Source organism: Helianthus annuus, chromosome 9, assembly GCF_002127325.2.
Source record: "Helianthus annuus cultivar XRQ/B chromosome 9, HanXRQr2.0-SUNRISE, whole genome shotgun sequence".
Classification (NCBI taxonomy): Eukaryota; Viridiplantae; Streptophyta; class Magnoliopsida; order Asterales; family Asteraceae; genus Helianthus; species Helianthus annuus.
The window spans coordinates 74,985,537-75,010,068 of NC_035441.2; the positions used below are offsets into that span (position 1 = coordinate 74,985,537).

Sequence of the window (24,532 nt, forward strand, 5' to 3'; positions counted from 1 at the left end):
CCGATCCTCCGATAGGTCCGTTTATTAATATAGATGCCTTTATAGGTGCCGTTTGATTCCGTGATCTTCTAGCATTGCTTGGTGGTTGTTCTACGACTTCTAAGCAAATCACGAGTGAGTACATAGTCCCCTCTTTTACTGTTTTTCAAACATTTTGGGGTGAAACACATGTGCCTACTTGTTACTTTCGTGTTTTCTTGTTTTTCACATCATATGCTTGCTATGTTCTTTAGTACATTCATAGTACATGATTTCATTACATTGTTTTGCTATGTATGTTAACTTAACATGCTAGCACATTGATTTACATTACATTACTTTGCTAAATATGTTTACATGGCATATTAGCACATTGTTTTACATGATTTTTCTGCTTTGTATGTTTACTTAACATATTTAGCACATTATTTTCACGTAACTTGCTTACATTTGGTATGCATAAACGGTTCTTTACTACATTCATTAACATTGATCACGCCGCTCGGTAGTAGGTAGTGGTACCATAGGACTTGACAAATCCCGTTCCTGACATCCTGGGTTGGTGTGGATGTAAGGGATGACTGAATCCGTGAACATTTTACTTTGATAACCTTTACTCTAAGGTTATCCTGCTGTCTCAAGGCTTGAATGTAATGCGTTAACTTACCGCATAAATGTTTGTATCAATAAAACAAGTTTTCTACTTGGCAAAACATAACTTTTTGATTTATTCAAAATACTTTGTTTTGTTCCTTTTTACTTATGGTTAAGTATTCTCATTTTGTTACTTACCATACATAACTTTTGGTTACACGTAACTACATGACTACATTTTGGACTTTTAAACATATGACAATGGTTAGACAAGAACAATTGATGATTGGTTTAAACATGTACTTTATACATTGGTGGTTGTTTAATGACTTGAGTAACGGTATGGGTGTAGTACGATACAAACATGGTGGATACGCCGCTGGTACTTCCTATATATAAGTACTTGTATTGTATTACATGTCATAGCGTTATTTAAATCATTTAGTTTGGACTTATATACTTTTACATGAATAACACACTTTCACAAGACTACGTTTTACAAAAACAGCTTGCTTTATACAACTTACTTTGCTTGGTTATTCTTTAACCATACATAATTCTTTTATTTATACATATCATCAAACTTTATCGCTTTCCAAATGATTTACAAAACAAAACATTTTACAAGGTTCATGACTAACTTTTATTAAACACTTTTCTTAAACTTATAAGTCATGAATCCTATTTTCACAAAACCTATGTTACTCACAGGCATTTTTATGCTGACGTACCTATTTTCACATGTATTTCAGGAGCAAATGCGTAGGATGATCGTGACACGCTAGGGTGGACTTGGGCCTTAGTGACATAAAACAGAACTAGACGTAGTTTAATTTCGTCATGTGCTCTTTATTTCTGTAGTTTTAAGACAATGTAACTTGTTGGTTCTTGTTTGAAACAATGTATTCCACCCCTGGGTGATGAATAAAATAATATTTTAATTACCTTGGTTGTGGAACAATAATTCTGTTACAACACTCCCCGATGTTTCCGCCACGATTTTATGTTTTACGTGGTCGGGGTGTGACACAATATGCAAATCAATTTTTGAAACAATAGAATTCACTACCAATGGAAATTTGTGTTGTTTGTTGTATGATTGAAACTCGAATTTCAAGCTCAAATAAATAGAATCAAAAAATGATTTGTCAACTATTGAACCAAATAATGAATAAAATCAACGCGTTGCAAGGATACACCGAAATGAAATACAACCGAACCTAGTGTACCATCGTCTTAATACATAGTTGCATTAAGACTACTTAAATGATGTGTCAAATGAGAAGCACATATAGTTCGCATGAGGCGGACGATCGTGATTAGCACAAGCTACAAGTTTATACCGACGCCACAAGGTGTCGTAGTGAATGAAACAATTCACTAATAGCGGTGACCGAACAAGTTCACCGTGCTTAAAATCTGATGAAAGTTTCAACGAAGTAGATCTGAATATCCGGTTCAAACAAATCTCATAGGATTTTCGATTGAAAATGAAAGAAATAAACAATGTTTTCGAGCGAAGATGAAAAACAATGAATATCACAAATGTTCGCTCGATGGTGAAAGAACCGTTAAGAGGTACACCGAAATATGACATAAATTTGTGTACCATTATCTTAACACACGATTGTGTTAAGATTGCTTTAATATGGTAAGTATACAAAGCGGATTTAATATCAATATTAAATCCGTACATGAGGTGAGCAACGAGATTAGCGCAAGATTCAAACTTGTGAAAAACGCCACCACAAGGTGATCGTGATCAAAGAAACGATTCAATAAAGTCGAAGACCAAACAAGCATGTTATGATTCAAAGCAAATGAAGTGCTTGTTGGGATTATTTCGAATATGATGGCCTCAATCCATCATATGGAATCTTGAATTGAACATATATCACGAGCAAGTTCAATCAATTGAACTTGGTTGAAACACAATCCAACAACGAATGCATGTGTTGACAAAAGAATTTCGACATGGTTACAATGAACAAACGATGTAAAGTAACTCAAAAGAAATGAGTTTCAACGAGTTCGTTGACTTGACATCAAAGAGTCAACGCTTTTCAATAATGCGGTTAATCTAGATCACAATGCAAAGATTGAGTATAGCGAAACGATATTTGGGCTTTGATAAAACAACAATTTGGAGTGAAGCCCTCCAATGGTCTTCACAAATCAAACTAACCACATGCGCTTCAAACAGTGCATGCGTAGCGTGTGAATTTGTCAATAAATGAAACAAATGAGTGTTCGCTATCATGAAGGAAATACTCTTGAACAAGGTCCATTAGGGGGAGTAGAAATGTGAAAATCTACTCACTATATGCAAAAGTTAGAATTTCAATAAAAGAAATTTAAGGACTTTACCTGGAAATTCGTGTGATGACTAGTTGTTGAGCGACATTACCACGAAATGTCAATCCTGGCGTAATCGCCATTAACGAAGTAGGGGGGATGCGAAGATGTGTGACTTCTTTTACAGCGCCAAAAATTGTGAGCCTCTTCAGACTAAGCATCGAATGTTGTGAAATCTTGTGAAATCTTCTCCCACTGACGAGATTAGCATCGTCGTTTTCGTGTCCATTGTGTTTTCCCCAAGGCCTTGCCTCGAGAGTCATGTGTGATGTACTTCGACGTCCGCTAACGTATAGTTTAAGTTTCACGTATATTCGCACACTAGCATTTCGTTCTGCGTAAGTTATCTGCTCGGGTTATTAGAATAGCATAGACAATATAGATAATGTCGTTTGCCCGAGTTGTAAGTCACGATTTCTAATTGAGGACCTTTAATGAGTTTCGACATAAGTTTCTTATCAAGAGTTTTCCAAAGGTCCTATATGCATGTTATCAAAACCCTCCAAGTTTTGCTTATTGTGTGTGTAATTGTTTTGTGTACCATGTATCAAACACAACACGTGTGTATTTTTAAAACCAACATTGTTGACTCATTGTTTTCGGCAACGGTTGGAACCCATATTCGAGTCTTAGGCGTTCTGTTTGTGTTCAAGCCTTGATAATCTAAGTCCCCAGAGGAAAGTGAGATTAGAGCTTAGGTATCTCTACAGAAACCTAATTCGCTGAAACCTATAGCTCTGATACCAATCTGTCACACCCCGAAATATCAGAGCTGGCGTGACTGGACCGGTATCTTCATTGCACAGCGGAAGCTAATAATGCTAAGACTTCTAGAAACTGAACGCCTGCTAAGTACTCGAATTCCCATGGGTTCTCCTATTCCAACCGTTCCATAGTTTCGAAAAATGCAACCTGAGAAAGAACATGCGAAAAAGTCAACATAAAGTTGAGCGAGTTCATAGTTTGTTTTGAAAGGATTTAAAATAAATCTTTTTGTATACCGGTTTAAAATTTGTTGAGAAAATATAGAAAAAGAAAACATTTTCTCGGCATGATATATGAAAGTTGTTAGTCTAGCCCACGAGAGTCTTTGTAAGTAGGACTAACGCGTCCTCTTCTTTGTACATAAGTTGAAAGCGTTGTCAAAGTTTGTAAATACATGTATTATGAGTTTGCGTCAAATGTATATTAAAAACATTTGAAAGTTTTAGTGTTGTAAGTTGGTATGAAAAGCGTCTATGAACATGTTGATCATTAATGTTTCGCGAGGACATTAATATATGCGACGACATAGGAGGTACTCAACCCGCGTAGGCAATTTTTAGTGTCGAATAAGCTCGACTAGGACACAACAGCACTCTAAGTGGTCACCCATGGACCGTGAGCGGGGCTTGCCCGTACCCATTAGATCTAACCTTTGTTCCTTGGTCCTCAAAAGGATTAATGGCACCTCAGTTACAGCCTATGCTCACATGATCTAAGAGTTCATTCCATAACTTAATCATACCTAAGTTTGACATGTATTTCCCCCTGAAAGTTGTAAACCGAAACGTTGAAAGAAAAGGGGGACATGGTCTCACTGAGTTGTCTCGTTTTTCGTACGCAGGCCAACCCAGTCCCGTTGTTGTAACTAGGACATTCTCGTCACTAGTCATGAAAATCATGCATGTTTTGTAGAACCGGTATGTTTAGTATAAATCGTTCGTAAACCATTCAAGTTCGTTGAAAATCATTTGCAACATGGTTTATAAATATGTGTTTTCTTTCATCGAAATATTGTTTACTTTTGCAAAAACTTGCATGTCTTTCCACCCCCGAAAACATTTATAAAAATGTAAAACAGTAAAAAGTGGGGGTTATGAACTCACCTTGACATTCCTGTGCAAAGCTAGCTTATCGTGATTCCGTAGGGTTGTTCCAAGAACGTGAATTAGCTAGCGTGCAACGATGACATTTCTACGAAGGAATACTTATAAGTTTCTAATAAGATAACGTAGTTAAGCTACGTGTCCGAGCTCTACCGAATCGCTAACTAAACGATTCTATTGAGGTGTTATCTTTACTTAGAATAACCAATCTATGGTTATTTGGTCCCATTTATAATCGGAATAAAACTAAGTCTCGAAAACGACTTAGTTTTCGAATGGTTTAGAATATATATATATATATATATATATATATATATATATATATATATATATATTTATATATTTAATATAAATATACTTACATCGTCGTGTTAGTGGTCGCATTTAGGAATACATATGTGGATAGCGGTTCGTGTCGTTGTAGTTGTCGTAAGATGAAAATAAATATATACATATATATTAAGCCGTGATGTTTGAATATATATATATATATATATATATATATATATATATATATATATATATATAACTCAGAATTCAGTCGCTTGAACTAAATATAAAAACTATATTTTGTTCGTAAGAAAGTTTAAAATCGGCGTTTAAAATAAATATAAACCTTATATTTATTTTATAAACATGTTCAAGTAATTCGAAAAGTCGAGGTTTAAAATAAATAGAAATTTCATATTTATTATATGAAAATGTTCTAGTATTTCGAATTATCGGTGTCTTGAAATAACGTAGTTAATCATGTTTATTTTATATAAACATCAAGTTTCGTTAAGTAGTAAATTAAGTTTGTCGGAATTTTATAACTTTGTTTTGAAATTCGTAATACGTTGCCAAAATAAATATACTTTCGTATTTATTTTATAAGAAAACTCGAACTTTGATATGTGTGTTTATACCATACAAATATATTTGATATTTTGGATTTTTACGGAAAATCGGGCAGAGTTCCCTTTGTTTTTCGAATAACCCGACAATAAAAGTCGTCGTATTTTTGTCAGATATCAACAATTCTTCAACAATATAAGCAGTATACATAAAATTTTATCGAATACGCCAAAGAAATGTAATAAGTCACTAACGATTTGGTTTGAGCTTGGTTCACGTATTATAAACTATAGAAATAACGAAATTATTTATTGACCGAGTTGACTCGGTTTGACCGAGTCGCGAACCCGAACCATTCTGTTGACTGCTTTGACCCGCTGACCGAGTCGCGAACCTGATCATCGAACCGAACCTGTTGAACCAAACCAAGATCTGACTCATCGAACCGAACCCGAACGGAAATCTTGACTCGAACCACGGCTGACCAGTTGACTTTCGTTGACTGGTCAACCTGCTTTGTTGACGCGGTTGACCCGGAACCGAAACCTGAATGAGTTACCGACAATAACCACCACTGTCATGAAATCCACTTGAGCCGTACCTGTCGTGAACCCAACCCGTGCTGCCACCATAAAACACCACCACTGACATCACCATCGGCAACAAATCATCATCATCTTCAACAATCCGAGCAACGGCCCGAAACAAGAAGATAATCACTGAAACCCCCTAAAAAAACAGAAATGTGTAAATCAAACGAAAATACCCGAAATTTTAAACAGAAATGACTCTTACCGGGCCTGTCGGAGGTTCATCGAAGCACCCGCTCCTTCTCCGTCGCCATCGGCCACGGCTCACCGGTCAAACACCATCATCATCTCCACCCTCCTTCGTCACCAGCATCACTATCGCCGGCCACCACCGCCGCCGCCTCTCTCTCCAAACCAGCTTCCTCTCTCCACAGTTCCTCTCTCTTCCTGACCGAGAACTTTCCCTCTTGCTCGAGTCCGGTTCCGAGGTGTGTGGTGGCCGGAGGTGCCACCTATGATTCTTCTCTGACGACCAGAGAAACAGAAGAGACATAGTGGGTGCGACTGTGTTGAGAGATGGTTATGATTCTGATTTCATGTGTGTGATTGCAGTATAGATCGAGATGGGGGGGGGGTGTCGCTTGGCCGATCTTGAACCAGAGGGAGAAGAGGAGCAGGTTGTTGTTATTGTGGGACTTGGTTTGGAGAAGGTGGTCTCCATATGTTTGGGTGTGTATTTGTCTAGGGTTTCTCCAAGGAGAAACATAAGCAGAGAGAAGATGGAGGGTCTGGTATGCGTGATTTTTAGAAAGAAAATAGGGATTAGGGTTTCAAACTATAAGAGTGTATTATATATTAGTGTTTAATTAATGGGCCTAGGCCCACAAGCCCGTTTTTGTGTGTCCCGATACGTTTACGAGGCCCACTTTTGTTTTCTGTAGTCCGTAAAGTGTCGTACAACAACATTTTTGAGTCGAAACACCTAAAATTATGTCGTATATCGTTATTAGGCGCGTACACGTGTCGGTCGCGTTAACTTGCGTAATCTACGTAGTTTGTCATTGCTAAATCCGCTTCTCGATCCGTTTTCGTTTGCGGATATTAAAATTTAATTACGGCGCTAAATATGTCATAATCTTTTGGTTTTAAAGGCAATACACGAGTCCGATGCTTCTGTTTTATTGTTGATTAATGGTGCGTTCTGATTTCCGCGTTTCTTATTCACGTTCGCGTTTTGGTGTCGTTCGAAAGCACGATAAATGCTCAAAAACTAATTTTATAAATATTAAATACGCGTATAAAATTTATACTTTTCGGCGTTGTCAGTATTTTGTTCTGTGTCATTTCGTTGTCGCTTAATATCCAGCAGATTTCCCGAAAATCACCGTACGTGCACTGTAAAGTTAGATAGGCATTCCTAGGCATTCCAATAGCCTAATTGAGTTAATTCGTGTCTTAAATACCATTTTTTAGCGCCTAAATGTTTGTTAATCGTGTAATTAAGAGGCGTTAATTGCCGGTTGTCACAAACGGGCTTAAACGTGTCAAATATGCATCAAAAACCAAGTTTTGGGCTTGCAGGGGCCAAAAGTGACAATCTGCCAAATATGTCAGGCGGGGCGCGTAAGTCTGGTGTGTTTCTTACGTGGGGCGCGACAGCAGCCCAGTACAGAAACATTGAATCTGGCTTTCCAGCTTGTTTTTGATGGTTTTAGGCACTGATTTAGGATACCATTTGCTTGTTTTTTATGGTATTTCATGTTCCCATTGTTTAGAAAACCTTATGCCCAAGTGTAAGGCCTAGATTGAAGCTCAAACTTCGAGAAATGATCCTAACGGGTCTCCAAAATCTATATAAACCCAAGCTTTCTTTCATTTCTGCTCACACTTGATCTGATTAATGCTCTAAGTTGAAGCCTTTGCTTCATACCTGGGTATTTTGGATCAAGATCTTCCTAGCTTGGACCCTTTGTAAGTTTCTTTCGTGCTTTTATTGCTTTTCAAGAGTGAAAGTAAAATAGTGTTTGACTTTCTGCTTTGAGCAGTCTTTGGTCAACACAAAGTTCGTTCGAACTTTGCAACGTGAGCGTAATCACGATGGTTATAGTCCCGTGTGACTATACCTACAGATTACCACGTTGATTAGGCGTAGTTGCGAGTTATAGTTTCGGTCAAAATGCGTATTTATGCGTATTTTGCAACCAAACTATTCTTAGGTATCAAAACCCTTTGTTTTGATATCAAAACCTGTTTTCTAACTTAGTTAAACATGTTTTAACACGTTTAGCTCGTCACTTTTAGTCTAGTGCTTGTGTAGAGTCGTAACTCAAGCGGTCTTGACCACCGCTTAGACTTTTGAACTCGACCCGTTTGGTCGATCGTTAGGATCCGACCAAGCATATTATGTGACCATATTTGCATAGGGAATAACCTTCTGAGGTTATACCTTATGGTCACTTAGTTTAATTAGTTGTATGATAGGTAGTTTATATGCCTTAGGTAAATGACCAAAATGCCCTTTTCATGCATAATTGGATTTTAAGCATATGTAACTTAAACTTTTGTCACTTAACTAATTATGCAACATGTTTAGGCATATAATACTTGTCATAGGACTAGTTAGACGTCTCGAACGCGCTTTTGCGCGAACGGCGCGTTAAAGTAGCGTAAGCTACCTTAATGAGTCATAACGGGTCGAAAGCACTTAGGATAGGTTCCGATCTAGAATGTAGGCTTTGTTAAACCATATCGCATGAGTTTCAATACTCATTTGGTTTACAAAAACTCATTCTGTCCGATCTTCCAATTTAGATGTCGATTAGTTGACTAGGCCATCCAATTACTAGGTACTGCTTGATTTTCTCTGGTTTGTTCGAGCGTTGTTGAGTTCTTTAGATCAAGGATATTTGCAATTCAATGTGAGTACATAGTTCCCCTATTTTACTGTTTTTTTTGGGTAAAGGATTACCTCGGTGAATTTTATAAAAACCAATAAGCACAAGAGTGCAACTGAAATGTTACACACCAAAAAGCCTTGGCATACCAAGACTAGAAAAAGAAACAACCAAACATAAACCAATACAGCCAACAAAACAACCACAAAAAACAACCCAGCTCAACCTAAGCGACAAAGAATTGAAAAAATTCGCTCTCTAGCCCGACTCGATCTCCATGTTGCCACTAGGAATCTGCCACTTGTTAAGTAAACTTCCAACCCCAGGTCTCCACTTAAATTTGAATGTCAAAAGGCGCATACGAACAATACGAATAATCTCCTGAGAAATCACCATCACAGTACGCTAGTTCCGAGTGAAAAGCCGATTATTTCTCTCTTGCCAAACAAAATAAGAAGCAGCCACAACCATCAACCTGCTGATAATATTTTCCGGTTTCTCCAAGTTAGAATTTTGATTCATCCAAGACATAACATCAATCCGTGTACCATTTACGCCCTCCATATTAGCCATCACCTTAATATTATTCCAAACCTCAGAAGCAAAAGTGCATTCAAAGAAAAGGTGATCTCTCGAGTCTCTGTCATAACTACATAACGGACAACACATGAGATTTAAATTTGTAGCACTACCTGCCTCCCAAACAGACAATCTATCTTGTGTCTTCAATTTATTTCTAATAACCAGCCACAAGTGGAACGAGTGTCTTGGAATGCATTGTTTAAACCACACCATGCTAACCCACGGCACTAATTCCTCACGACGCCGAATGTTATTCCAAACCTCCCAAGAAGAAAAATGACGGGAATTTCCTTCAAGATCTTTCCATATCAACCGATCCTGCATGTTATGTAGAATAGGCACCTGTACATTGATTAGAACTGGAAATAGATCATACCAAGCTATCGGTCACCTCCATTGCCCATTATGAGACACCAGCTCGACAACGGAGGATTGAAGATTAAAACCAGCATTATGTAACACCCATGTTATAATTTTTAAGGTTTTCGTATAAATATCGAAAATAAACATGAAATTGCGATTAAGTATTCTTAGAAAATACAAGTAATCTAAAAAAAACTTTTACAACTTAAAAGTTTTTTTAACGTAATATAAATAAGTTCGTCGTTTAAAAGATATGGCGTAACGCCGTGCGGAAGCTTTAATCCCGAGTGTTAGATTTTATTGTGTTCGGTTCCTCATCGAGCTTGATCTTCATCCGGGCACTCTTGGCATTCACCTATGATCAAAACCGTTAAAATCATTAGTTTTGACGTTGTTATATAATAACATAATCCCAAGGCTTAATGCCACATTAGAAATAACAAAAATATAAAAAGTGATTCTGAATCCACCGTAAATTACGGTATCACCGTAATTTACGGTGAGACCTGGAAATGTCTGGTCACCGTAAACCAGTAGATCTGCTCCGTAAACCATATCACAACCACCGTAAATTACGGTTCTACCGTAATTTACGGTAGTACCTGGAATGTCAGGTTTTGTTTTGTTTGATCATTACTCCAAGACCCGACTCTCGGTTTTCAGTTTTCTATGATACTAATTCATTAAAACCTCATATTTCTAATATGTTATAAAATATTCAAAATCAACCATCAAACCATCATAATCCGAAACAATAACCATGCCTTACTTGATTATTCGACCCGTTTGGCTCGTCTACGGAATTCCTTCCTTTTTGACGACTACCAACGAGTTCTAACCATCTTTTGACCAAATATTCAATGTGGCGATATCATCGCTATATTTCATAGTAACTTATATTCTAAAATACAACTACGCATATCGCCATGATCTAATTAATGCGTACCTGGCTCGAGTCAACATATAGACCCGTTTTGTACCTTTCTTTTATTAGCCGCTATTTTATAGCAACGCAATAATCCACTTCCCGTTCACTCCGGTGAACATTTAACTTAACAACCAAACATTAGTCGACATTGTCAAATGGTGTCATCACCACCATTTGACCCATTTGGTATTTATGACCAAACATTTATACTTATGTCAAAACATGACTTTTAATATCCCCTTCACACATCCGACCCATTTCAAGTTTCGCTATAAGGTAACCTTAAAGAAATCTTATAAATTCTTAGTCGATTCACGACTAAATTACCCTTATGTCCATTTTACCATTAACCATGGTTTTGATCATTTTTATTCGTTCCGACTCACATCGCTTAGTGTCGGAACTTTAATTTCGAATGTAATCGGTTGTCACATTTATCATCTATAAAATACGTACGTTTACTACAATTGGGCGTAAGCTTTACTTACCTCGCGTTCGCGCAAACATTCTTCGCATCCATGATTCGTTTGACCCGTTCCTTTCCAAGCTCCCACCTAGCTTGTTTAGAGTCAACTATATCATGACATCCATAAGATGGTTAGATTGGTCATTCTATATAATGGCCAACACCCTATGGACCCCCCCCCTTTTTTACACACTTATCAATCAAAACATGCCATATATTCAACAATTAGTTTCATACCATAATTCTTTTCATTCACTAACCGTTTGACCCGTTAGTGAAGTTACTTATACAACTAGTTAGTAAGTGATTTTAAACACTTTAAGCATGTCACATAAAGTGCCATTTGTTCCCAACAATCAATACTTCATGCCTAAAGCAAGTATATACAATCCTATGTCTTTTTCTTGGTTAATAAAAACATTATTTATGTGCAGCGATTTTCTATTTAGCTGCTGTAATTGACCATTTTGACCCGTTTAAAATCTGAATTAGATCAACATGTTCAAAGATGGATCGTAGAACACTCCAATACCTTCGCAAACATATAAGGTACACCTTCTAACGAATTTTCTATGATTTTATATGATTTTTATAAAATCAGTTCAGCAACTATATTTTCATTTTTTTGACAGCTTTCAAGTTCTGAACATCAGTTTTAATTCGCCTTTTTGACCTATTTAACAACCACATTTGTTTCTTATGATTGAAAACAGTAAAAATTTACTTCATAAGCTTTCCGAAAAGGTATGGAACACCCGAAACGGATAAACGGTTGATTTTATATGATTTTTTTAAGATTAGTAAAAACCCATATAAAAAGCTACGGAAATCATGTTTAGGGTTCTTTCGAATTCGACCCAAATCATCAAACGCAACACTTTTCCATGGCTAAAACCCTTATTAACTATTTGTTAATGGTTAGAAACCTATAACACAATGATTGTAAGCTAAGAGATGTCATAAACCCACTACTTAATCATCAAATCAAACTCTACATACAAACTAGTAGACAACACGATTTCACTTAGGAATTTTAACGAGCACCTTGTAGGCGAGATTCATACGCATCTATTATCTAATTCATGGTTAACCATTAACCAAGTTTTAACATCAAAATCAAACCTCTATGTCTTGTGTGCATTAAGCACATCTAGAACTTATATCTCATCATCAATTTTTTTTTCTCAGATTTACCATCACTTTTCAAGTGTTCATCATAATATCATAAAAATCCACTTAACACATATATGGGTAATCATTCAATCTCTAATTTATGACACTAATTCATCAAGTTCTCATCTAGGGTTTGTTCCTAGACTCATACTCATATCAATTCAACTATAATATTCATCATGCACACAAGAATTTCGTTCATGAATGTTTATCCAAATTTCAAGATATCACCAAATGATAAAATTCGACATACCTTGTGATCTCCTAGCATGGTTGATCATGAATTTAGTTAAAGCCCTAATTTCCAACTCGATTTCCCTTAGATTTTGATGGATTTTAGTGAGTTTAGGGTTTTGAAAAGAACCCTTCTCCTGGCTCTGTATAAACGTCGACCAAACACACACATGTGTGTGTGTTTTGGTGTTTATTTGTTTTAATTAAAAACATTTTTCCCTTTTGCCTCTTTTAGTCCCTATAGTTCCATATTTTGTAAAATGGTTATCTATTTCATGTTTTTCCTTATTGTTTTTTTTTTCCAATTCAATTTACTAACTAGGTTAATTATTCCTAGTTATGTTACATTTGGTTATAATCAATTTATAATTTACATATGTATATGTAAATTTTATATTTTGGGGTGTTACAAGTCTACCCCCCTTAAAGAGGTTTCGTCCTCGAAACCTTTTCTTACATAATTCATCGAGTTTAAACTCAATGTATTCGATCCTAGAATTCTTTTAAACATTACTTATATTTTTAACCAATCGTTATTAGTACCAGAAAAGTATGGTAACATCTTTTTGGTTACTAATTGTCTACACATCTCATACGACATAATGCAACTTGAAATAACGTAATTTTGTTATTTCCACTAGCTTAGTTAACTTAGCGATATCCATCGCTTTCATATACTATGGAATTCTTTATGAATCCATTACTTTGACCCGTTTAAAGGTCTTTAGTGAGAATTTTCACTTTTAGCAACAATTTCTTTTGTTTTCAAATTTATTCATTCGATTTAGTTATACCGAATCCACCGCTTACAAGCAAACCAAATTTCTTGATTTTAATTGCTGACCTTAACCGGTCTCGCTAACTAGACTTATTAGTCCAGTTACTTTTTACAGCTTGCTTGGTTATAATGTGATTCTACTTCACATTGCAGTTCTTGACCGTGATCGCGTCATATCATATTTAATTTATATCAAAATTTCATTTTCGAAAATATCACTTTTCAAACATAACGTCTTGCGCCTATCAGTGTCAAAACTTGAACCTTTCATGCTTAATATTCAATTTCCTATCAGCATACATATTTGTAAAAACGTTATTTCTTACTAAAACCAAAGTTTTAGTTTAGGATCTTTTCTTTATCTTTTGTCAATTATCCATACCAGGACATTGACAATCTGTAATTTATTCTTTTACAGTCTAGTTTTATGTGGGAATTCTCTACTGGTTCCCCCGCTCGTCTACGTAACCCGTAGATTCTTTTACTTGGCCTCGTAGGCTATTTATTTAGGCTTTCACCTCTTTAAGGCGTTGCCTTTATGATTCCTTCCCTTTCTATTCGTGACCCATGGGTCAGTTTAGTCCCGTAGACCATTACATTGTTTCTAACCCGAAGGTTATAATGATCCCGTAGATTCTCCTTTTTATATTTGAAAATTATTTGTTTTTTTTTTTTTTTTTTTTTGCATCAAAATTTTGCTCATGCCGACTGTGATTCGTGTCCACAATCATCTCATATTTAATTCCGACCCATTACATGGGTTCATTAATGTCTCACGCTTTCCTTTCTTCGGTTTGCGCTCATATTTGCATTCAATCTCGTCCCATTACCGGGTTCTTTATCTTTTCCAATGTTTCGTTTTATCTAACCCGTTTAACTTGTTCGTGTGAAAATTCGTCACTTATGAATGTCAAACTTCAATATTTGTTCGACCCGTTCAACTTTAAAATAGTTGAACATGATTTATCAAAACTTCTATTTACTTTATCTTGTCATCTTTTAGTAATGACTCAAAATCCAAGTCTTTTAACTTTCCATCCGAGTTCCCGTTTCTCGGTCTACGCATGTGTTTAAATCCTTACCCACCAACCGGGTGTTTTACCGAAGTCATTATTATTGCAACCCTTACGGTACGCATTATGACTTCGTTTCGCTTTTATATTCCTACTTTGTTCTCAAGTTTGGCGTTTTACAAAAACGACTCGTTTAGAGACATCCGCATTTTCCGGGTTCGAGTGTAAGTACACTCCCTCCCAAACACTTGTCTAAATCATTTTACATGCTTGCGTTCTCCGGGTTCGAGTGTAAGTACACTCCCTCCCAATTCATGTCTAAATCATTTTACATGCTTTCATTTTCCGGGTTCGAGTGTAAGTACACCCCCTCCCAATTCATGTCTAAATCATTTTACATGTTTCTTTGTCCCTTCACTTGGGCTCGTTTTCCTAATGTAGTACGCTTCCGTCTCTCGGCTGTGCGTTTACATTATTATCAAATATTTTGCTCATTTGATTCTTTTGGGTACCTTTTTAATTTGTCCCATTTATCCCGTCCTTACTACATCAGATGTAAATGTGTCTGCTATAAGAAACTCATGGTATCATATGCCACTGCTTACTTGGCCAGAGTAAGCGATTAACACATGACATACACGACCTTATTATAGTTTTCACATCACACCCCATGTAAGTAACACCTCTATTTAGTTTTCTTGGAAATAATATCCTGGATATGTATTCTATTCAGGTTTCCCAAGTTTGTAATTTACATATGCGACAATCATTCTTTACATGTTTGTTGCATATTGCTAATTGCGCGATTATATTTAAAAGCACGCACCTGATAATGCTTGCCCCGACGGGCGTCTCTTGCCATTAACCTTGTTCGCGGTCTTATGCGAATTAGTCCTTAGTGAGCATGTTCCTCTTGTCATGCCTCGGACTATTCCTCTATCACATCCTTAATTTGTTTGTCCTTTGTCATCTTTAAATGCAAGTGTCCTTAAATCAAGACATTCACAAAAGTTAGTAATGTCAACTTCAATAATCCCCTGTATTATAATACAAGGCTTTTTCTACTATAAGCGTCAACGCGCGTATTTTTGTCAACTATATCAATCATTTAGTTGGGGTAATGTGTATTACACGGTAACCCTATGTGTTATTTACAATACTTTAATACACTAGACCATCAGCATACATGCACTTAACGGATTTGCGATCAAGCCTCGAACCGAACACTATTCTTTATCAAGAGCGTAAGGTTTAAGTCCAAGCATGGTTTTCCCCACCATACTTGAATCTCTTAAACCAAGGCTCTGATACCAACTTGTAACACCCATGTTATAATTTTTAAGGTTTTCGTATAAATATCGAAAATAAACATGAAATTGCGATTAAGTATTCTTAGAAAATACAAGTAATCTAAAAAAAACTTTTACAACTTAAAAGTTTTTTTAACGTAATATAAATAAGTTCGTCGTTTAAAAGATATGGCGTAACGCCGTGCGGAAGCTTTAATCCCGAGTGTTAGATTTTATTGTGTTCGGTTCCTCATCGAGCTTGATCTTCATCCGGGCACTCTTGGCATTCACCTATGATCAAAACCGTTAAAATCATTAGTTTTGACGTTGTTATATAATAACATAATCCCAAGGCTTAATGCCACATTAGAAATAACAAAAATATAAAAAGTGATTCTGAATCCACCGTAAATTACGGTATCACCGTAATTTACGGTGAGACCTGGAAATGTCTGGTCACCGTAAACCAGTAGATCTGCTCCGTAAACCATATCACAACCACCGTAAATTACGGTTCTACCGTAATTTACGGTAGTACCTGGAATGTCAGGTTTTGTTTTGTTTGATCATTACTCCAAGACCCGACTCTCGGTTTTCAGTTTTCTATGATACTAATTCATTAAAACCTCATATTTCTAATATGTTATAAAATATTCAAAATCAACCATCAAACCATCATAATCCGAAACAATAACCATGCCTTACTTGATTATTCGACCCGTTTGGCTCGTCTACGGAATTCCTTCCTTTTTGACGACTACCAACGAGTTCTAACCATCTTTTGACCAAATATTCAATGTGGCGATATCATCGCTATATTTCATAGTAACTTATATTCTAAAATACAACTACGCATATCGCCATGATCTAATTAATGCGTACCTGGCTCGAGTCAACATATAGACCCGTTTTGTACCTTTCTTTTATTAGCCGCTATTTTATAGCAACGCAATAATCCACTTCCCGTTCACTCCGGTGAACATTTAACTTAACAACCAAACATTAGTCGACATTGTCAAATGGTGTCATCACCACCATTTGACCCATTTGGTATTTATGACCAAACATTTATACTTATGTCAAAATATGACTTTTAATATCCCCTTCACACATCCGACCCATTTCAAGTTTCGCTATAAGGTAACCTTAAAGAAATCTTATAAATTCTTAGTCGATTCACGACTAAATTACCCTTATGTCCATTTTACCATTAACCATGGTTTTGATCATTTTTATTCGTTCCGACTCACATCGCTTAGTGTCGGAACTTTAATTTCGAATGTAATCGGTTGTCACATTTATCATCTATAAAATACGTACGTTTACTACAATTGGGCGTAAGCTTTACTTACCTCGCGTTCGCGCAAACATTCTTCGCATCCATGATTCGTTTGACCCGTTCCTTTCCAAGCTCCCACCTAGCTTGTTTAGAGTCAACTATATCATGACATCCATAAGATGGTTAGATTGGTCATTCTATATAATGGCCAACACCCTATGGACCCCCCCCTTTTTTACACACTTATCAATCAAAACATGCCATATATTCAACAATTAGTTTCATACCATAATTCTTTTCATTCACTAACCGTTTGACCCGTTAGTGAAGTTACTTATACAACTAGTTAGTAAGTGATTTTAAACACTTTAAGCATGTCACATAAAGTGCCATTTGTTCCCAACAATCAATACTTCATGCCTAAAGCAAGTATATACAATCCTATGTCTTTTTCTTGGTTAATAAAAACATTATTTATGTGCAGCGATTTTCTATTTAGCTGCTGTAATTGACCATTTTGACCCGTTTAAAATCTGAATTAGATCAACATGTTCAAAGATGGATCGTAGAACACTCCAATACCTTCGCAAACATATAAGGTACACCTTCTAACGAATTTTCTATGATTTTATATGATTTTTATAAAATCAGTTCAGCAACTATATTTTCATTTTTTTGACAGCTTTCAAGTTCTGAACAGCAGTTTTAATTCGCCTTTTTGACCTATTTAACAACCACATTTGTTTCTTATGATTGAAAACAGTAAAAATTTACTTCATAAGCTTTCCGAAAAGGTATGGAACACCCGAAACGGATAAACGGTTGATTTTATATGATTTTTTTAAGATTAGTAAAAACCCATATAAAAAGCTACGGAAATCATGTTTAGGGTTCTTTCGAATTCGACCCAAATCATCAAACGCAACACTTTTCCATGGCTAAAACCCTTATTAACTATTTGTTAATGGTTAGAAACCTATAACACAATGATTGTAAGCTAAGAGATGTCATAAACCCACTACTTAATCATCAAATCAAACTCTACATACAAACTAGTAGACAACACGATTTCACTTAGGAATTTTAACGAGCACCTTGTAGGCGAGATTCATACGCATCTATTATCTAATTCATGGTTAACCATTAACCAAGTTTTAACATCAAAATCAAACCTCTATGTCTTGTGTGCATTAAGCACATCTAGAACTTATATCTCATCATCAATTTTTTTTTCTCAGATTTACCATCACTTTTCAAGTGTTCATCATAATATCATAAAAATCCACTTAACACATATATGGGTAATCATTCAATCTCTAATTTATGACACTAATTCATCAAGTTCTCATCTAGGGTTTGTTCCTAGACTCATACTCATATCAATTCAACTATAATATTCATCATGCACACAAGAATTTCGTTCATGAATGTTTATCCAAATTTCAAGATATCACCAAATGATAAAATTCGACATACCTTGTGATCTCCTAGCATGGTTGATCATGAATTTAGTTAAAGCCCTAATTTCCAACTCGATTTCCCTTAGATTTTGATGGATTTTAGTGAGTTTAGGGTTTTGAAAAGAACCCTTCTCCTGGCTCTGTATAAACGTCGACCAAACACACACATGTGTGTGTGTTTTGGTGTTTATTTGTTTTAATTAAAAACATTTTTCCCTTTTGCCTCTTTTAGTCCCTATAGTTCCATATTTTGTAAAATGGTTATCTATTTCATGTTTTTCCTTATTGTTTTTTTTTTCCAATTCAATTTACTAACTAGGTTAATTATTCCTAGTTATGTTACATTTGGTTATGACCAATTTATAATTTACATATGTATATGTAAATTTTATATTTTGGGGTGTTACACATTAGCAATACGCCTCGGACTAATAAAATTGCGAAGAGGACACAAGACACACCACATATCGCTCCAGACATTCGTTTGAGACCCATTTCCAATAGAAGACCACAAATAAGGACGGATCAAACTTCGAACAGCGAGAAGTTTTCTCCAACCCCATGTCATTCGGCCTTGACTAGGGATTTCCCAAAAACTCCTACCTTTAAGCTTGTACATATGGACCCATTGAACCCAAAGCGACTTCCTGTTGGTTAGAATACTCCAAAAATGAGAAGAGATTAGAGCTTTGTTGACATTAAAGATGCACCGAACACCCAAACCTCCCTCATACTTTGGCAAGCAAACCACCTTCCAAGCAACCTTAGCCTTAACAGTCTGCTGATTCTTACCTGACCATAGGAACACATGCATACATCTTTCAAGATCGTTAACAATTTTAGCTGGCAAGATGAAGACAGTAGCCCAATAAATATGCATAGCTGAAAGGACTGAATTGACCAATTGTAGTCTACCAACAAAGGACAATGATCTCGTCATCCAATTATCAATCTTCTTTTCCATTCTATCAACTAAAACTTTGCAATCCTTATAAGAGAGCTTTGTTGAAATTAATGGAACCCCCAAATAACGAACTGGAAGCGATCCCTCTTGGAAAGGCATAATGCTAATAATTTCCTGCTTAATGGAATGAGGGACATAGCCAAAATAGACCGTACTTTTCGGCATGCTAGGAACAAGACCCGAGATCCTCGTAAACAGTTGGAGGGTGTCCCGAAGAACCCTAACCGAGGCCGCATCACCATTAGCAAATAGAAACAGATCATCGGCGAAGGAAACATTTATAATCTTCTGTTTTTTACAGTAGAGATGGTATCTAAATGCATTACTAGAATAAGCTGCATTTTTAAGTAACAACGAAAGGACCTCCATGACCAATGTAAAGAGATATGGAGATATAGGATCACCCTCTGTCTGAGACCTCTTTTACCCTTAAAATACCCATAAAGGTCACCATTGATGCTCAGCAAATAAGAGACATTCGTAACACATACCATGATCCATTTGACCATCTTCTCATGAAACCCAAACGCATACAGAACGTCCTCAAGAAACGACCAGCTCACAATATCTAGGCCTTTTGTATATGAATTTTAAATGCACACCTGGACGGGCCAATATTGAGGTGATAATTATGCATTAACTCCTGAGTAAGAAGAATATTATCTGAGATTTTTCTGCCCGGGACAAAGGCAGACTGATTTATATCAACCAAAGAATCCAAACTACCTTAATTATGTCCGTTAAAATTTTACTAATACATTTATAAATCACGTTGCAGCAAGATATCGGCCTATCATCAACCACTGAATTAGGGGTAGGAATTTTCGGCACCAAAGCAATAATAGTGTGGTTAATTTGTTGCAACAACTTACCATTATCAAAAAAATCAAGTATAGCTTTTGTAACCTCATCTCCTACGATCTCCTAAGAATTTTTGAAAAACGCAGAAGTATATCCATCCAGCCCCGGGGCCTTATTCTCTTTTTTTGGGTAAAGGGTTACCCCAGTAAATTTTATAAAATAATCAATAAGAACACAGGCGTGCCAGAAATAGCACACACAGCTAGCCTTGGCATACCAAGACTAGGAAAACCAGAAACAAACAAAACCAGAAACAAACAAAACCAGAACCAACACAACCAGTTTAAACAACAAAACACAACCCAAAGAAAAACTACCACATCAAACTAACTAACTCAGACCCTACAATCGAATATCCTCAGCCCGGGTCTTCATCCATAGCCCTTGACGGGATCTGCCACTTCTTCAGAACTCTGTTGTGATCGACATGCCCTTGGAACTTGAAGCCCATCAACCGAAGACGCACGAAATTTTTAATCTTCTCGGTCACCTGATTAGCCGAACATTGTAGCCACGAGAATAACCGGTTATTTCTTTCTTGCCAAATAAAATAAACCGACGCCGCTACAACCAATTTGCACACAATTTGCTCCAATCTCTTTGAATTCGAGTATTGATCCATCCATTCCCAAACTGAATTCCAAGACTCATTAACATAAGCCATATCCACCATAGACTTAACATTCATCCAGACCTGCGAAGCAAACTCACACGAGAAAAAAAGATGGTCTCTGGAGTCACGGTCGTGCTGGCATAGGGGACAACACATCAATCTTAAGTTAGTTTCACTACCCGCTTCCCAGACTTTCAACCGATCTTGAGTCTTCAACTTATTCTTGATCACTAACCATAACTGAAAGGAATGCCTCGGGATACATTGACTGAACCAAACCATATTAGACCAGCTAACTGGATTGTTACGCAAACGAATAGTATGCCATACTTCCATTGAACTAAAGTGCCGTTCATTACCCTCCAAATCTTTCCAAACCGTGCGATCATGTAATTGTGAACTATTCTGATAAATTGTCAAGCCAATTAAAACTGGGTAAGCATCGTACCAAGCTTGGGGCCATCTCCATTGACCGTTTCCATCTAAAATATCCGCCACAGAAGACTAAAGATTGAAGCCAGCGTTTGCAATGTGTCTGGGAGTAATAAATGCCCTGAGGGGGCTCAAGTGACACCAGTTGTCACTCCAGGCATTTGTTTGCATTCCACTCCGAATGACCTTCCAAATGAACGGCCGAACCATATTGCGAATAGATAATAGCTTCCTCCAAGCCCAACTCATGGTACCCCTACATTGGACATCCCAAAAATTCTGATTCTTTAGCTTGTGAGCATAAATCCATTGCACCCACAGGGATTTCCTTCTAACAAGGATACTCCAAATATGATTAGTGATAAGGGCTCTATTCACATCCCCAATTCTCCTAATTCCTAAACCACCCTCCATCTTAGGAAGACAAATATCATTCCACGCCACTTCTGCTTTTATTTTGCCAGCACTTCCGGCATTCCAAAGGAATCGCCGTATTCGTTTCTCCAGCTCATTGACAACCCGAACCGGAATAACGAAAACCGAGGCCTAATATATATGCATTGATGAGAGGACTGAATTGATAAGCTGCACTCTACCCGCAAAAGATAACAATTTTGTCATCCAGTTATTAACTTTCTTATCCATTCGGTCCACTAAAAGCTTGCAATCCCCAGCACTTAACTTTGACGAGATTAACGACACTCCTAAGTATCGAACAGGCAAGTAACCTTCCTGAAACGGCATTTCATTAAGAATTTCATGTTTGACCTGTTGTGGAACGTTACAAAAGAACACCATGCTTTTGGCCTGACTCGGAACAAGACCCGACATACTCGTGAATAACTCCAAAGCGGCTTTAATCTTCCTAACCGAATGAACACTCCCGTGAATGAAAATAAAGAGGTCATCAGCAAAGGATACATTTATTATTCTTTGTTTCATACAATGAGCGTGGTACTTAAATGAAGAGCTTGAACGTGCATTCTTTTGGAGCAATAAGGTAAGAACCTCCATAACGAGTGTGAACAGGTACGGAGACATTGGATCCCCTTGTCGAAGACCCCTTCTACCTTTAAAAAAACCATGAAGATTGCCATTTATGCTCAAGGAATACATAGCCGTGGTAACACATGCCATAATCCATTTCACCATCTTTTTGTGAAAACCAAAATGGTCAAGAATCTTCTCCAGAAACGACCAACTAACTGTATCATACGCCTTTTGAATGTCGATCTTGAACGCACATCTAGGAGGGCCTTTATTCAAATGATAGTTGTGCATCAACTCTTGAGTTAATAGAAAATTATCAGAAATCCGTCTGCCTAGGACGAAAGCAGACTGATTAATACTAACCAATGACTCCAAGCTCCCTTTTACCCTATCCGTAATAATCTTGCTAATGCATTTGTAGAGAACATTACAGCATGAAATAGGCCGATAATCAAGAACAGAATCAGGGGTATCCACTTTTGGAATAAGAGCCAAGATTGTGTGATTTAACTGTTTCAGGATTTTACCATTGTCAAAAAAATCTAGAACTGCATTCGTTACCTCATTACCCACTATCTCCCATGCATGTTTAAAGAAGGCTGATGTATAACCATCCGGGCCCGGAGCTTTGTTTTCACTTATGCTGAACATAGCATTCTTTACTTCTTCCCGCATAACCAGGCGAACCATATTAATTGCTTCATCCGGATTAATAACATTAACAAACACGTCATCCATGTTCATGGTAGCAACCAGGTCCTCCGTACCCAAAAGCTGAATAATGATCAACAAGAGCAGCTGCAGCTTCATCACCTTCAAACCGATTACCAGCCACATCCCGAATGCATTGAATTTTACTTCGATTATTTCTGCATTTAACACTATTGTGAAAGAAAGCCGTATTAGAATCCCCAGCACAGAGCCATTCCACCTTCGACTTTTGTTTCAAAAAACATTCCTCATCATAAGCAGCAACTTTGAATTCCTGAAGGCACTCGAGCTCCCTTTTCCGAATTTCCTCATCCATCGGATTAGCATCAACCATATTCTGGACATCATCTAGCTTCTTGCGCAACTCAAGAACTTTTTTATGCAGGTTACCTTGTTGGAAAAGGATCTTTCTGAGTCCTGGTTTCAGATTTTTTAACTTACTAACGACCGAGAACATAGCAAACCCATCAATCTTTTTCGCCCATTCTTGCTCCACACAAACTTTAAATTCAGGTTTAGAAGCAATAAAATTTGCAAACTTGAATGGCTTAGGCCGAGAATTGTTAGAAGTATTAGTCAGCTTCAAAATACACGGAGTATGATCAGAAACTCGATACGGGTGATACATAACATAAGCGTCAGGAAATAAATCTAGACACTTTACATTACTCATTACTCGATCAATTTTCCTAAGCAAACCGATCCCTTCCTTCGGCTTCTGGTTCCAAGTGAAGTGAATACCATGACCTTTAACATCAACAAGCTCCGATTCTTGAATGCATTCACAAAACTCCTGCATGCCAATTGATTGATTAGAGGAACCAAACAGCGAGTCATCCGCATGGAGAGCGGAATTAAAATCACCCATGACGAACCATGCCTTATCAGTACACAAAAGTTTGTGCCGACATAAATCCTCCCAAAGTCTTCTTCGCTCTTGGTACTTGTTTTTCGCATAGACAAATGAGCAAAAGATACTCGAATTATCGGCTTTGGACCAGATTTATGAGTGAATTACCTAATCTGTTTGTGATAAGATCATAATATCCACCAAGTCACTATCCCAGCCGAGAATAATTCTAGCCCTCCGATCACATAACCCCCCATTTGACGTCCAACTCCACTTTCTAAAGACATTTTTACAAACTCTATCCAGATTTGCGACTTCCACATGTGATTCTAAGATAGCACAAACCGAGACCTTATTTTCTGAGAGAATTACACGAACCTCACTTTGTTTCAGGGGTTGGTTCAAACCCCTTATATTCCACGTAAGGATACTATCCATGGAGACCGATATGTCCGGGAGTGCTTGCCCCCTCAGCAACCTTTTCCAGGT

The 24,532-nt window shown here is 37.0% G+C and overlaps 1 protein-coding gene and 3 long non-coding RNA genes across 4 annotated transcripts; all 4 read right to left on the reverse strand.

Moving 5' to 3' along the window:
- Nucleotides 1-5,872: 5,872 nt before the first annotated feature.
- On the reverse strand, nt 5,873-6,875 carry LOC118482003. Its single transcript, XR_004866688.1, has 2 exons — nt 6,429-6,875; nt 5,873-6,362 (listed from the first exon to the last, which is right to left on the reverse strand). It is a non-coding gene; the product is annotated as an uncharacterized LOC118482003 (long non-coding RNA).
- Nucleotides 6,876-10,104: 3,229 nt separating this feature from the next.
- LOC110877655 lies at nt 10,105-14,878 on the reverse strand. The gene is made up of 3 exons (XR_002557214.2): nt 12,823-14,878; nt 11,419-11,503; nt 10,105-10,357 (listed from the first exon to the last, which is right to left on the reverse strand). It is a non-coding gene; the product is annotated as an uncharacterized LOC110877655 (long non-coding RNA).
- A 1,043-nt stretch (nt 14,879-15,921) lies between these two features.
- LOC110877656 lies at nt 15,922-19,003 on the reverse strand. The gene is made up of 3 exons (XR_002557216.2): nt 18,639-19,003; nt 17,236-17,320; nt 15,922-16,174 (listed from the first exon to the last, which is right to left on the reverse strand). It is a non-coding gene; the product is annotated as an uncharacterized LOC110877656 (long non-coding RNA).
- A 4,209-nt stretch (nt 19,004-23,212) lies between these two features.
- LOC110875679 lies at nt 23,213-24,061 on the reverse strand. The gene has a single exon (XM_022123883.1). The coding sequence runs from the start codon at nt 24,059-24,061 to the stop codon at nt 23,213-23,215; it is 849 nt and encodes a 282-aa protein (XP_021979575.1).
- Between the last annotated feature and the right edge of the window lie 471 nt (nt 24,062-24,532).

What these genes read in the sequence shown, in the direction of transcription:
- LOC110875679 (XM_022123883.1), bottom strand. Translation starts at nt 24,061, where the DNA reads ATGGGTGATTTTAATTCCGCTCTCCATGCGGATGACTCGCTGTTTGGT.